The sequence below is a fragment of the Pelobates fuscus genome, chromosome 5 (genome assembly GCF_036172605.1).
Source record: "Pelobates fuscus isolate aPelFus1 chromosome 5, aPelFus1.pri, whole genome shotgun sequence".
In the NCBI taxonomy this organism is placed as follows: Eukaryota; Metazoa; Chordata; class Amphibia; order Anura; family Pelobatidae; genus Pelobates; species Pelobates fuscus.
In genome coordinates this window covers 166662361-166675827 of record NC_086321.1, presented here as the reverse complement: position 1 = coordinate 166675827, position 13467 = coordinate 166662361, and the positions used below count along the sequence as shown (strand labels likewise).

General features: G+C 38.5%; 1 protein-coding gene across 1 annotated transcript in view; it reads left to right on the top strand.

Annotated features, from left to right (window-relative positions):
* SEZ6L (seizure related 6 homolog like) overlaps positions 1-13467 on the top strand; it is a 332693-nt gene that overhangs the window by 189962 nt on the left and 129264 nt on the right. Inside the window, exons 3-4 of the mRNA XM_063454639.1 lie at positions 7320-8015; positions 9440-9573. Coding sequence (XP_063310709.1) covers positions 7320-8015; positions 9440-9573 — 830 coding nt within the window. The remainder of the gene's footprint in view (positions 1-7319; positions 8016-9439; positions 9574-13467) is intronic.

The window sequence follows — 13467 nt, the reverse complement described above, 5'->3', positions numbered from 1 at the left end:
TATGCAGATAGAACACAAAAAGTTCAATTGGCACAGTGTATAACACTATGGAGCATATATTGAATATATTCAAATGTCCTATACCAGGGTCTTCCGTGGCGCCCATGAAGTGAAAGACCCGGTCTCACAGAGCTCCCGAGTCTGTGGCATGCAGATGGCCTGGGGCTGGGGAGAGGCCTCTCCTTACTCATGGCTCACCTTCAGAACCTCCAAGCACCAGCTACCACTCTGCCTAGGGAGGGAATTGGCTAACACTGCGGTCCATGAACTGTGTCCATGCTTATAACCGAGCATTATGCCTGGAGTGCCACCTAAAGAAAATTATACCACTGTTGCTAAGTATTATCTAACCCACATGAGCGGACTTTGACTTTCAGTTGCTCATATATTCTAACTCTCCTGTCTTATTTGCTAAATCATAAGATGTAAAATATCCTGTGACCCATCTTAACATTTTAGCTATTAACCCATTTTTTTATTTACTAAGTCTAGGTACAGTAATACTGCATTATACAGACTATGGAGCAAGGATGCTCACCAGGCGCTCAGCCCCCTGATAAGTAGGCCCCCTACAAAGCCTCTAAGTGAGACACCATAGTCCAACCAATATTCCCAGATGAAATATTGCATGCTGGTGGTGACCCCAGCACCCACATCTTGAGACATAATCTCTCATAAACATTTCTTTATTTTAACTGTAAATAAAATAATTTTGATAGTTTCTTTTGAAGTCCCCACAACCTCAGTTTTTTTTATGAGAAAAGGAGGTGACATATATTCAACAGAGGACATGGGTCTTTAATGGCTGTTTTGTTTACATTTTTTTAAGTCCATTAAACATCAAGAAATTAATATGTCTAGAGGTCCTACATTTGGGGAATAATGTAGCAGTCAGAGTACTTTTATTAGAAACTATGTTTTCTATGGTATATTGCCTAGGATTAGACTGGTAGACATGCCTGGTTTGGAAAACACTTCTTTAGAGAATATATGCCAAACAAGCCTGATGCATAATATCGCAAAAAATGCCTATTAACCATAGCATCATTTAAAATAATTTTTAAAAAACTGGTTTCCTCTCAAATTGAACGTGTTTAGAAAAATTGCAAATAGGAAAGGTTTTAAGGCTTTCAGGGATTCTACAAAATGCAATTAGATTCCAAATTTAAAAACAAAACAAAAAAAAAACATTATAGTATTCTAATACATTGGCATTTAAATCATTTTTATGTGCACATCTGCAATGGGAAATCTCACGCATTCATTTTAGACATAGAAAATAATATTTCAATTTAGAGAAAGTATGACTGTCTCTCATTTATCTTAATGCAGTAATTACTGCTACTTTGGTCCCAAAATATTTCAATCAGCTGTCTGACTCAGACAAAAGTGGGTGATTCTATAAAACAAACAACACTGAATAACGGATAATCAGAAGCTATGTTTGGTATAATATAACATTTTCAAAAAATCCATAAACAAGCCAATTATCATTCAGAGAAATAAATATTGAATATGCAACTTTTTAATTGTAAACTTCACACATTTTAAACTATGCAATATCAAACAAAATGTAAAGTTAAGGAACAAGTTTTATCTCAATTGTATATATTTACGTACATATTTAAGATAATTTTTGTTGGTAATGTTTAAAAAGCACTAGCTCTTATTTGTTATGCTGTTTGTTAAGTTGCACTATATATTGTTTATGCATTATGCCTGGAAGTTTTAAATGGAGTTTATGGTTAATTTCTGTATATTTCAAGGGCATATATTTTTTTAAAATTCTTTATTTTTCTAATTTCACAGTCACTGAAAACATTTATGAGTGGATAAAATGGCAATAATATTTATTCAACATATTTATTTCTACATATAATAGCAAGAAAAGGAAAGAGCAGTTGTGCTGAGCAGAGGCGTAACTAAAAACCACGGGGCCCCGGTGCGAAAATTACATACAAACACACATACACACACACAGACACATACATACAGACACAGACAGACAGACATACATACATACATATATACACACATACATACATACATACATACAGACACACACACATACATACAGACACACACACAGACAGACATACATACAAATACAGACATACATACATACATACATACATACACAGACAGACATAGACACACACAGACATACACACACACACACACACAGACATAAACACACACATACATACAGGCACACAGACAGACATACACACACATACAGAAACACAGAGATACACAAACTCACATACAGACACACAGACACACACACATGCAGACACAGACAGACATACACACACAGACAGACATACACACACTTACATACAGACAGACAGACATACAGACATACACACACTCACATACAGACACACAGATAAACATACTCACACAGACAGACATAAACACACAGACAGACATACAGACACACACACAGCAAGACATACAGACAGACATACATACACACACTCACACATACAGACACACAGACAGACATACACTCACATACAGACACACATACCTTTACCTGGGGTCCAGCGGTGGATCAGGCTGATGCGAGTAAGAGTTCCCACTCTGATTCCCTCTCCTTCCTCCCCCATGGCTCCCAGTGGTTGCTGGGAGGAAGTGGCCGGGGGGGCAGTAATTTCCTTCCAGCCTCTGACATCACCAGAGGGGGCCTGGTCGTGCCGTTAAAGCGCTGACTGGGCCCCCTGGAATTGCATAGCATCGGGTGGCCCTAAGAGCATGGGCCACCTGTTTTGCCCCTTCAATGCGGCCCCGGCGGTTATACCGCACGGGCCAGGGCCGCATTACTGAGCTGGCAGGAGCCGCGATTGCAGGGATTTGCAGGGCGGCTGGGCCCCCTGAAGTGACGGGCACAGTTGCAGCTGCAACCCCTGCAACCGCGGTGGTTCCGCCACTGGTGCTGAGTACTTGAGTACATGAGAGATGAGGATTTTTGTTATAGTAGAGTGCCTGTCTGAGAGTGGAATTACCATTGGGTCTTGTGATAAATGCATAGGGGAGAGTTAGCTGTGCCCGTGGTGGGTAATTCCTGATAAATGCGTAGGGGAGAGTTAGCTGTGCCCGTGGTGGGTACTTCCTTCCCCAAGAGAACCAGTAGGTATTAAATCTGAGTACTACTCAAAAGTATGGGAAGGGGGAGGTTTACCAAATAGTATAGTAGAGGGCCCTGTCCCAAATTTACTGCTAGTGTTGGTACTGCGAGTTGGCACTGCCCCGCATTCCCCCTTATAGGGAGATGGGGAAAGGAGTAAAGAAATAGTAGGGAACAAGAGTAAAGAAGAGAAAGCAACAAGAAAGTCATATCAGATTTTCAACGGTGGTACTGGAGAAGTCCCTGGTTTTATCTGGGATCTTGACAAGGGAAAACATCAGCCTCCTTGGCTCAGCTTTCTATGAGGTGTGCCGTGCCATCTGCGGCGTGAACTCCCGGACCCTAGCCAAGTCTACAGTGGACACTCTCCTTCTTGCATCCGTGGTTGGTGGGTCGAGTTCCAGCTTCTTCAGAAGATCTTCCAGCTCCTGATAAGTTTCTGCTTGATGAGTGGTGCCCTGAGTTGTGATCAGGACTGTACAGGGAGGACCCCATCAATATGGCATTTCTTTTGCATGGAGCAGTTGAAGTAATGGTCGCAGGGATTATCGCCACAAGAGGGTATTTCTTGTGAGATCCGGGAAAAGGAGTAGTGTGGCATCTTCAAAGGTGAGTGTGGGTCTTCACTCTCACAGCCGCCTGAAGGAGAGCTTTGTCTTGCACAGACCTAAAGCGGAGGATCAGGTCCGGGGTAACGGAAGGAGGACACCCAGGCGGTTTGGGGATAAGGAACATGTTGTTCAGTTTCAAGGGGCTTTGAGTGTTTTGGGGATAAGTAGCCACAAAGAACCACCTAACGAAGTGAGGGAGGTCTGACAGTCGCACCAATTCTGGCACTCCCCTAAGCTTCAGGTTATACCTGCGCCACTGATCCTTTCAGGGCATCAATCCTGCTTTCAGCCTTTTGTTGGTGCCAGCGCAGGTCCGCCAGGACTTCCTCCATTGCTGCAAGCAGGCTTTTGTGAGCGGCATGGGTAGCCTCCAGTTGTACCACTTTAATTGTCGTTTTTTCAACGGCTTTCTTGAAGGGGGCCAGGTCGCCCGTGATGTTCTCACGGAGTTCAGCCAGCATTGCCCTCAGTTGGGCTGCTGTGGCTGGATCCCGGTCCGCCTCAGCCGGAGGAGGGTTTCTCTTTTTTCCCGGTGTGTGGGGCGCCCTCTGAAGGATCATAAGCCATGTCTTCCGAGGAGTAGGAAGAGCCCTCGTCCACGAGCGCCATATTGTCCCATGCGGCCCTCTGTGAATTCCAGAAGAAGTTCCCCTATGTTATGAGGTCACTAAAATGTTGCACACAGAAAGAAACTCTTGCTGTTTGCTAGGTTTTCAGGGATAATAGGCTGAACCCTTGCTGGTCTTTCAAAAATAGCGGCCTAGAGATAATAAAATAAAATAAAATAAAATTTTGACCTGTTAAAATAAACCCTTCCTAATTGCTGAAAAAGACTGCCTAATAAGGAGGGGCTGGTTCTATTTATACAAATTTCAGAGTTACGTTTCCTGTTCTTTCTTCTTTGAGGGTAGGAAAACACAATTCATACCTATACAATATACCTATATCTGATTGCCAAATGAAGCATAACCAATTTTAGTTTTTCATTATATGGTTTGATTATTTTATTGTCCCTGAATAACATTATATAAGAAAAACATTTTTGACAAGGTAGACTGATTATTGTATTAAAAATCAATATTACACATTACTTTCCATAGAACAAAAAGGAATACTGGTATTATTTTTTTTCTAAAGAATGCATTTAAAAAATTGGTAATTTCAGGGAAATTAAACATTGGTGTGAAGCCGCTTCTGAAGTTTCAGCCATGCTACTTATAATAGTTAGGAAGAGATAATAAATAATGAATACAATTAATTAAAATGAATAATCTTAGCTGATAATATTTTTTCTGCTAAGTAGAGTCCTAAAATTAACATGAAGTTTGTGAAATAAGTATAAAAAAAAATCTCAAATCCATTTTTAATACAGATTAGATAATGCCGAGAGAAAGTCAATCAATCTCATTAAAATAAATCCATTTCTACACGTATTTATAGTCATGAACCTCAGACAGGTACTTGTTCTGTTAGTTAATAAGATCAGAAAATGTAAAGCTTCCCAATGGATTAAAAGCTTTTGTATTCAATAATCTTTTAGCCATTAAATAATGTATGTTTATAATTTAGTGTTGTCGGTTAGATAATAATGTGAATTTGTACTTATGTTAAAATTTTTATTTAAAAGGAAAATTCCCATCATGTATCCATGTTATCATATATAATAACACTTTAAGAAGTTATGCAATTTAAATTCATAGGGGTTTAAAAAAAACAAAAACAACATACAATTAAAGTGAACACAAAACCAAAATGCTAAATTTTGGCTAAAACAGCCGAAATGTGTTGGGGATTTTATATTTCACTTTATAAGAGTACAACATTCTATCTGCTGGGGGGGAGAATGCAGGTGAATGCAGCTTAATTAAGTGGTCTGGGTGCCAGGTCCACCTAGGGTTAACCCTGCCTGCTGTAAACATAGCAGATTGAGAGAAGCTGCTGCGTTTACATTAGGGTTAACCCTGCCTCTAGTGGCTGTCTCATTGACAGCCGCTAGAGGTGCTTCTGCGCTTCTCACTGTGATTTTCACTGCACTGAGGCAGCTATTGCCTTGCAGACTTCTCATTAAGCTGCATACTAAAGTCTGTGATTGAAAAGTCACATAAAGTCTGGGCGGGGATATAAAGAGAGGACTGTCAAAGGCAGCAGATCTGCAGGTTTTGTAAGCTGTTCTTAGATATACCTAAAATGAAAAAAAATGCACGTTTCATTTAGGGTATATCTACTGAACAGTGATTGTTATTTATTTTGTATTTGGGCAGCGGAGTGTCACTTTAAAGCACATTTCAGGAATTATTGTCAGGCTGCCATAACAGTTTGCAATAACGTGCATAGAACAGGTGCTTAGTGTAACTATCTGTAGTAATATGTAGACAATAATCCTACATAATAATATCATTTTGACATTCTAGCGGCATACATAGATATTAGCATTCTCATGAATGTCAGCAGGTTCCTTACCAGTGTTTGACTATTTTTATTTAACTATGCTTATCACATCTAGTGAATGGAGCAATAAATCTTTTTTCCTTTTTCTATTGTAAAATAAGGTAAACTTTTTATTCCCTCAAAATCCCTGTAATAGTTAAACAAAGAAATACAAATGTACATAATATAATGTTTTATAATATTCCTGAACAACAATCTACTTACTCATATTTTCTACCTATGAACTCAATCAAACAAAAAAGAATTGTTCTATTGTTAAAATGAGGAAAAATAATAGCAATGGAGCTAACTGGCAATATTTAATACTGCAAATTTAATACTGCAAATTTAGGTACAGAGAATAAAAAAAAAAAGAAAAGATTGGAGAATGAGTAAACAAAAAGTTAAAACCGGTTAGAAAGAAAGACAATCAATCTGTTCACAGTGTTTTGGGTTAATAAATTCAGTGAATCTAAAGAGCCCTTGCAGATTACTTGCTTTTTATATTAAATAAGCTTTTAGTAGTTAAATTAATTCTGATAATAACAGTGTTGTTGGCACATCTAATTTATGTGAGTTTAGAACTTTTATCAAATATGCATTTAATAGAAAACAATCAATTTTTTTGTCTTATATGTATGTTATATTATTTGTGTATTTATTTTGAGCAATGTTCCAGACTCACCCTATTACTAATCAAGTTGTGTCACATTATCCCCTGATCTAATAATCACCACTGGAAAGCTATGCTAAGCTATGACAAATGTCATGAAAGCAGAAACTTTGTATACAAAATAGAGAAGCTGTCAAGAACTCAACTGTGTCTTGTATGAAGATAGCACTACCATTGCATATTGCATTATATTAAATTACTGATGTCCAGAAAATGTCACATATAAAACATCTAGGTATTTGAACATAAATGCAAAATGAATGAGCCATGGGCTAGTACTGTTTAAATCACTGCACTTTGTCATTCCATTGATTTGCAATACTAAATATTTCTTCAACAATTATCATTACACCAAATCTTCACCAAGCTGTTTAGCTCAATGAATGTCTAGATCCAGTGCTACATAATTGAATTTGTTTTGTTAAGCTGTAGATGTAAAATTACATTGTTGAATGTATTCTCTCTTTCTGCCTTTTAGATGGCAATTTGAAACAAATACACGTCACTACAAGTGCATTGGAATTGCTTCCCCATGACCTGGTCAACAACAGGATTGGGAGGGAGAATTCCCAACTCAAGGAAACAGGATCTCAAAATTCTCCTCATTCTGGAGAAGAACTCTTGGATTATAATTCTAAAAAAGAAACCTCTGCATCTCAAAAGGAAGTATCTGAAATGCCTAGCACTGCTCCAAACTTTTCTGGAGAGCAAACCCTTCCAACAAGAAAAAAACCTCCATCACTAAAGCAACTGAACACAGCGAGGAAAAACCTGAGACCTTTCATTCCACTGATCTCCGAAGGGCCAGTTGATTCAAGTGTTAGCCATTACCTGTCAACAGAAAAGGTTCCTGGTTTGAGGGAAGTCTCATCTGAAGCTAAAGAAGTAAAGGAATCTATTCCAGAGTTTCCATTATGGATAAACCGAAGAAGACATAGCAGCGCTCTCTCTCAAATACCTGTCCAATTGACTCCTTATACTTCTGTAGCTTCAGTTCCAAATAGTCGAGATGCAATAAAATTGCCAATATCTGATATAAACACATCTATGCAGGCAGATGAGCCTGTTAGGACACGTTACATGGACAATGATTTAAGTACAGGTGATGAAAACCAAGAGACAACAACGTCTACAATAATAACAACAACAGTGATCACTACAGAGCAGAGTCCAGGTACATGGAGATATATAAAGTAATATATGCACAAAAATTTATAGAAATTGATGATTTAAGAGTGAGTTGCTTTTAACCCCTTAACCCCTTAAGGACATATGACATGTGTGACATGTCATGATTCCCTTTTATTCCAGAAATTTGGTCCTTAATGGGTTAAAAAGAATAATAAAGCAATGAACATTGTTGGAAAAAAAACAGGTCACAAGAAAGCAAGCCCCCCCTCCATTTATTGATACCCAGGCTCTTATTTTTAAACAATGCAGTATTTTACAGTCATCAAAACATGTCCCTGAACACTTGATATATATTTTCTATATGTAGAATGCGATATTTTATGAAAAAGCGTGTCCTTGAACATTATATATATTTTTAAAACACACTATTTTCAAAATTAATAAAGGAGATGATATTTGCTCTAAATACTCCTGTTTTCCTTTTTTATTCTAAAGAGCACGTGTCGCAATGCAAGTGTAATTCAGTTTAAAAAAGCCCCTGGAAAATGAATAATGTTGACAACTTTGTTTTAACTGCCAAACATTTTTCTGCGTAATTTATTTGCAAATTTCAAATGCCATCAGAGGTTTTTTTTCCTGGATCAAATTAACATGTTTGATTGTCTTCTATCTTGGAAGAAATGCATAGCCCAGCACTCCTGATATTAAAGGGGTACTCCACTGTCACAATGCAAAAAAAAAAAAAAATATATATATATATATATATATATTATATATATATTTATATAATAATTTTAAATTAAATCACTGTTTAGTAGAAAAATCCCAAATGTAAACATGCACATAGTTATTTATTCATTATTCCAGTAAGTAGTATATCTAAAACAGCTTGCATAAGCTACAGATCTCCCTCCACTTCTAACCCAGTCCGATCACAGATTCCCCAATGCAGCTCCATGAGAAGTCATTGCAAGGCAGGTGCTTTGAGTAATTGCCTTCATCCTGAGTTTAGCTCCACTAAGCTAAACATCCAGGAAGTAACAGGACATGTTCTCTGTTTGATAGGTGTAACAAGCTTAATTTATATAATTTCTTTTGGAATATTCTCCTTTAGTAAAAAGAAAAAATAGGACACACACTTTACACATAAAGTATTTCAGCATGCTAAAGTAATTTACGGGTTTGCAGTGCCCTTTTTACGATGGAAACCTTCGAACATGGTGCCAAATCCCCCATTTTAACTGATATATAAAACCAAACAAATGTTCAACTGGGCTAGTGAATCCTCTTTTATCTAGATATAAACATTAATTGCATTGACCTTGACTTTAATTGTGCAAGCCCTTCCAAATTTTACTCACACACTCAAACACATTTTTGTCAGGTTTTGCTACTGTCAAAAGGAGAGTGTTTTTGCATTATTAACTAGTATAGAGTGTGTGGAAGCTAATAAAGATTTGTGTCCAGTTCAATGCAGTGTGAACTTCTTCGACCCCGAAGGATACATTGACTCAACTGATTATCCGCCACTCCCTCTGCATAATTTTCTGGAATGTACCTACAATATTACAGTCTACATGGGATATGGAGTTGAACTCCAGGTAAGAAATCTATAGTGATATGCCCCCATCCATCACATTTTATTTTACCTTTTTGTTAACTTTTTTCTTTTTGCCACATCATAAACAATTAAGAAGTTCTGTATAACATACCATCTTCAATATTTGTACTTTACACTCGCTAAATTAATTGTAATCTTGATGTACTTGGTGGACAGGTCTGAGTCACAGAAAACAGAATATGGATACGGGGAGAGATTCATGTAGTTTTTTTTTTTTATTGAGCTTGGAAAGAGACCTGGCATTCTTGTATAGAGACCTGGCATTTTTGTATAAAGTATTATATAAAGGGGCAGATAAAGTATTAAGGAAAACCATTTATATTAATCAGTTTATTAAAGTTCATTCCAGATAAACATTCATTTTCCAGCAGTATGTGTGCGAATGATTTTTAACTCTCCTGTGCGTTTGGACTGCAAGTTGGGTTACGTATCAATTTCCTTGTTTACAGCACCGAGAGGTAACAGACATTTAAGAGCCCTTGTGAACTTGAAGAGTGTTTTCACACTTAATTATTGGTACTTCATTACTTGTATGCTATCATAACCTAAAGCAAAAAGGGAAGAAGATAATACAATAATCTTACTCCTGAACGGGGGTTAACCCCGAAATGCACTACAAAACTAAACAACAAGGAAGGGAGCCAGGAGAAGAGACAGGATAAATGATAAAGTGTCCCGCAGAGTAGTAATTCCCTGGTTGTAGGAGGGGGTGGCTGTAGATAAGTAGGGCACGGGGGAATCACTTAAGAGAAAAGTAAAACTTATCTTTTAATAGAAATACGTAAAAAAGAGGTAAACAGACATGGGTAACTGCAAAAAGTCAGGTTTGTAAATTGCTGGGCCTGATAATGGAAGTTCAAGAGTAATACAGTTGCACTACCTGTAACAAAATAAAGAACTACAGAAAAAGTGACAGCTACTTTACAAGTTTGTGTCAATATGTAGCGAAATTGCAGCGTCTGGGCTCTACGCGGATCAGCAGAGTCTCAGTAAGCTGCACAACAGCAGTCTGCACGACATTGCAATCTGCTCATTCTGTATTCATCCCTTCCCAAAACGAGAACTTCCTTGTCAGTTGCTGTGTCTTTTTATCTCCTATGTCCTCCACTAGAAAACTTGATTGAAAACCACAGCATATTAGTGCATTTACGATATAATCATATTAACAGTATAATATATTACACATAGCTTACTATGTGCTTATCACATAATAGTCAAAGCATAACAAAAGTGCCAGAAATTATTTTGTGCTGAAGTTTCTTCACAATATGTGATATCACTGATATTATTGTACTTGTGTTCTTAAAATTCTAGAGTCAATTCTTGCAGAATATCAGAACTAAACATCAATCTCTATCGTTTAGGCCCTTAATCTTTCTTAATCCAAATCCTGACATGTACTACTTTTTAACCTATTAACCCCTTAAGGACACATGACGTGTGTGACACGTCATGATTCCCTTTTATTCCAAAAGTTTGGTCCTTAAGGGGTTAAAGGGACTGTATAGGCACACAGACCACTTCACTTCAATAATGTGGTCTGGGTGCCATGTGCTCCCTGTTTTAACCATAAAGCTAAAAGCATTGTCATTCTGCCGCAACTGTGTAGCAACTGTGAAAGGAAGGGTGCTTTAATCATAATAAAAAAATCTAAATTCCTATATGTGTAAAAGGACAACGACTCTCCCACATTATCCAACTGTAAGGAATGGTGTAATCTGGTGAGATTTGCTTTGTGTTGGTGCTGATGTTGCGCATTAAAAAATGATGAGGCCAATACATTGTAAGGGTTATTCACCACACAACGAATTGATAACAATTCACAGTGGAATAACAAATTGAAGGGCAATGATGGAGCTCCCATATGCTGACTGAGTACCTCCGCAAACTCTGCTTTCTAGTCACTTTCAGGGACCTTGATACACTTCAGCCCAGTTGCCGAAGCTTGACTGGGTTCTCTCCAGAGCTCTTCTTTCTGACCGGGTTGCAGCTCTCCTGCTCCAGGCAGATATCACCCCCTGCCCCAACCCTCCCCACCCCCACACACCTGGCTATTCCTCTGCAGCTCTCTTTCTAGGAAGTTATCTACACCTCTTATTGCACTTAGTGACTTAGCCAAGTTATTTTTCAAGTTAAGAATGCTTTCCTTTCATTTTATTATATATGATTCTGTATGCTAATCACATAGCTAATTTTGAAATCCACCACTAGTTTCTTATTTGGAAAACCACTCATGTAAATATTTTTTTCTGTAGATTCTTGTAATATATCATTGCATGATTGTTACATTTTAGAAAATACCAATAAAGCATTCTTAGATTAGGCAGATAGAAAAGAATCTCAGTTAGTGATGTCCCGAACGGTTTGCAGGCGAATAGTTCCTGGCGAACATAGCTTGTTCGCATTCACCACGGACGGAGAACATATGCGATGTTTGGTCCGCCCCCTATTCGTCATCATTGAGTAAACTTTGACCCTGTACCTCACAGTCAGCAGACACATTCCAGCCAATCAGCAGCAGACCCTCCCTCCCAGATCCTCCCACCTCCTGGACAGCATCCATTTTAGATTCATTCTGAAGCTGCATTCTTAGTGAGAGGAGGGACAGTGTGCTGCTGCTGATTTAATTGGGAAATCGATAGCTAGGCTAGTGTATTCAGTGTCCACTACAGTCCTGAAGGACTCATCTGATCTCTGCTGTAAGGACAGCACCCCAAAAAGCCCTTTTTAGGGCTAGAACATCAGTCTGCTTTTTTTTTTTCCTGTGTAATCTAATTGCAGTTGCCTGCCTGCCAGCGTCTGTGTCAGGCTCACAGCGTATACTGTGCCCACTTGCCCAGTGCCACCACTCATATCTGGTGTCACAATAGCTTGCATTTAAAAAACTTTTTTGACTGTACTATAATAGCACGTGTGCATTTCAGGGCCTGCCAGGCCACAGTGTCACACCAGTGCAACTCATATCTGGTGTAACAGTAGTGTACATTTAAAAAAAAACTAGAAATTTGACTGTGAATTAATAGCAGTCAGTTTCCTTCACACGTGTGCGTTTCAGGGCCTGCCAGGGCACAGTGTCACACCAGTGCAACTCATTTCTGGTGTAACAGTAGTGTACATTTAAAAAAAAACTAGAAATTTGACTGTGAAATAATAGCAGTCAGTTTCCTTCACGCGTGTGCGTTTCAGGGCCTGCCAGGGCACAGTGTCACACCAGTTTATCTCATATCTGGTGTAACAGTAATGTACATTTAAAAAAAACTTTTTGACAACACTTTTTTGACTGTGAAATAATAGCAGTCAGTTTCCTTCACGCGTGTGCGTTTCAGGGCCTGCCAGGGCACAGTGTCACACCAGTGCAACTCATATCTGGTGTAACAGTAGTGTACATTTTAAAAAAACAACACTTTTTTGACTGTGAAATAATAGCAGTCAGTTTCCTTCACGCGTGTGCGTTTCAGGGCCTGCCAGGGAACAGTGTCACACCAGTGCAACTCATATCTGGTGTAACAGTAGTGTACATTTAAAAAAAAACTAGAAATTTGACTGTGAAGTAATAGCAGTCAGTTTTCTTCACGCATGTGCCTTTCAGGGCCTGCCAGGGCACAGTGTCACACCAGTGCAACTCATATCTGGTGTAACAGTAGTGTACATTTTACAAAAACAACACTTTTTTGACTGTGAAATAAAACCAGTCAGTTTCCTTCACGCGTGTGCGTTTCAGGGCCTGCCAGGGCAGTGTCACACCAGTGCAACTCTTATCTGGTGTAACAGTAGTGTACATGTAAAAAAAACATAGAAATTTGACTGTGAAATAATAGCAGTCAGTTTCCTTCATGCGTGTGCGTTTCAGGGCCTGCCAGGGCACAGTGTCACA